The 2048-nt window shown below is 27.7% G+C and overlaps 1 protein-coding gene across 1 annotated transcript; it reads right to left on the reverse strand.

The window, feature by feature from the left end:
* Nucleotides 1-701: 701 nt before the first annotated feature.
* Nucleotides 702-1585, reverse strand: LOC119671756. The gene is made up of 4 exons (XM_038082521.1): nt 1124-1585; nt 949-1053; nt 777-881; nt 702-717 (listed from the first exon to the last, which is right to left on the reverse strand). Exons 1-3 carry the CDS (start codon nt 1513-1515, stop codon nt 812-814), a joined length of 567 nt encoding a protein of 188 aa, XP_037938449.1. The 5' UTR covers nt 1516-1585; the 3' UTR covers nt 702-717; nt 777-811.
* Between the last annotated feature and the right edge of the window lie 463 nt (nt 1586-2048).

A 2048-nucleotide genomic window follows, 5' to 3' on the forward strand; every position in this document is an offset into this window, starting at 1 on the left:
AAAAGTTAAGTATCAGCGCTAACAGGATACATGGACTATGTGAGTATTATCATGATGAAGAGAAAGTAAAATCTTTCAATCACTTTCTAAGTCTCTGCCCAGGATTACAGATAGAGCTTCAAGGAAACTCAACTATTCAGATCTTTTTTGGTACATCCTGGAAATCAAGTGGTTTCTTATGATAATATAAGAAGTTATGTTGAAGGCAATGCTAAATGTAACTTGCATCCTTCTCATAATTTTAAAGACTTCACAATGAGCCATAGTTCTTCATGAGTATATAAGCTGATATCAAATGAGTCAATGGATTTTGACAATTTGTTTACGTTTTCTTTCGGGTTTTTGTTTAAATAATTGTTAGAAAAATATTAATATTACATATTTATATTATTTATATTTATTTACTATTTTTATTTATTTTTAATTACTGTGATGCTTTCTTAATATCATATTGACAAATCATTTAAAAAGAAGTGATAGTAAAAGCGATAGAATATATAAGTAATAATATCACATAATATAATCAAATAATAATAATTGTATGTATAAAACTTTAATAAATATTTGTATCATTTTGAAGAGATATTATAATATTATACATACCATTATATCTAGAAATTGACAACTAGTCCCCATACCACTTCCACAAATTTGACTTTTTCCATTAACATCATTCATTAATTGAAATGATTATTTATCTCTTTTGTTGACATTTTGCTAAGGAAGGAATTAAATGTATTTACATATGAGCAATTAAAAAACATATGTATTTATACTAGACATCTGTTGTAACGGTATATAAGAACTATAACTAATATAACGGATCCACTCTACGCCCTCGATATTTCAACCCACTTTCCTTCTTTTTTTTTGATGTTTCGCTAAAGAAGAAATAATATATAATTATAAAGAGTTAACAAACCCAGATGTTAAAATATTAATAAATACTAGACATCAATAAAATTGGCATCAAAGCATTGGAATTGAGGTGACGGCTTTACATCATCACGCCCACGATATTTTAAATCTTTTTTCTTCTTTTTTGACATTTCGCTAAAAAAAGAAACCAAAATACTTACACATGTGCAATTCAAAAGAAAATAAATAAAATATATATATGTACTAGATATCCTTTGCGGCAGTATCTAAGAATTGGAACTGATGTAACGGATCCACTTTACGTCCATGGTACTTAGGCCCCCTTTGTTTTCTCTTCCTTTTGCGAACTCCTTTTTGATAAACTGATTGCTGCTGATCAAATTTATCATATATAACTTCCATTTTTTCTCGAATGTTTTTCAATTCATTTTTGGCTGATTTTAACCTTTTCCTTCTAAAAGGTAAACAAAGAAAATCTAGGTACTCCAAAAGACTTAATGATCCTGTTCTAGGAGCCGTATTTGTGACATCATGGTAGCACCACATTGCTACTACTGCTAAAACAATGGCTAAAAATAGATACATTGGATGTTTCTTCAATAAAAATTTACAGAAGGACACTATAGCACCCAGCATTTTAATGGATTTGGTCAAATTGCAACGGATTTTTTTTTTTTTATTTATATCACCAAAAATTTTAAGCCAAAAAAATTATAGAACGAAAACTAAATAGTTTTTCATGAATACATTTTTAAAACAATTTCCAGTTAGTTTGTAAATATATGTAATTTTTTTTAGATCTGACATGTTACTTAGTTTTGAGGCAATAAAAATATCTCATGTATAAAATGGTATATTCTTATGAATTAATAATACATAATAGTTCTAGCTTACATATATACAAAAATTGAAGAATTTTATATTCTCTTCTAAAAATTACCTCTCTTTACGGTGCCCTAACTTCTAACTTTTTTAACCCATCCAAAAAGTACATTGTGTTTAGCTTGGAGTTTACAGGTGAAATTTTTTATTTGACTGTCAAGTCTTTCAACTACCATAAAACAAAGAAAACTAATCAATGAGAACCAGACCTTGTTATAACATTTGACCAAGTGTGAGCCAGGAAATTTTGCTAAAACAAATTCTTCTTTATACAAAAAAGGAATATT

Source organism: Teleopsis dalmanni, chromosome 1 (genome assembly GCF_002237135.1).
Source record: "Teleopsis dalmanni isolate 2A chromosome 1, ASM223713v2, whole genome shotgun sequence".
In the NCBI taxonomy this organism is placed as follows: Eukaryota; Metazoa; Arthropoda; class Insecta; order Diptera; family Diopsidae; genus Teleopsis; species Teleopsis dalmanni.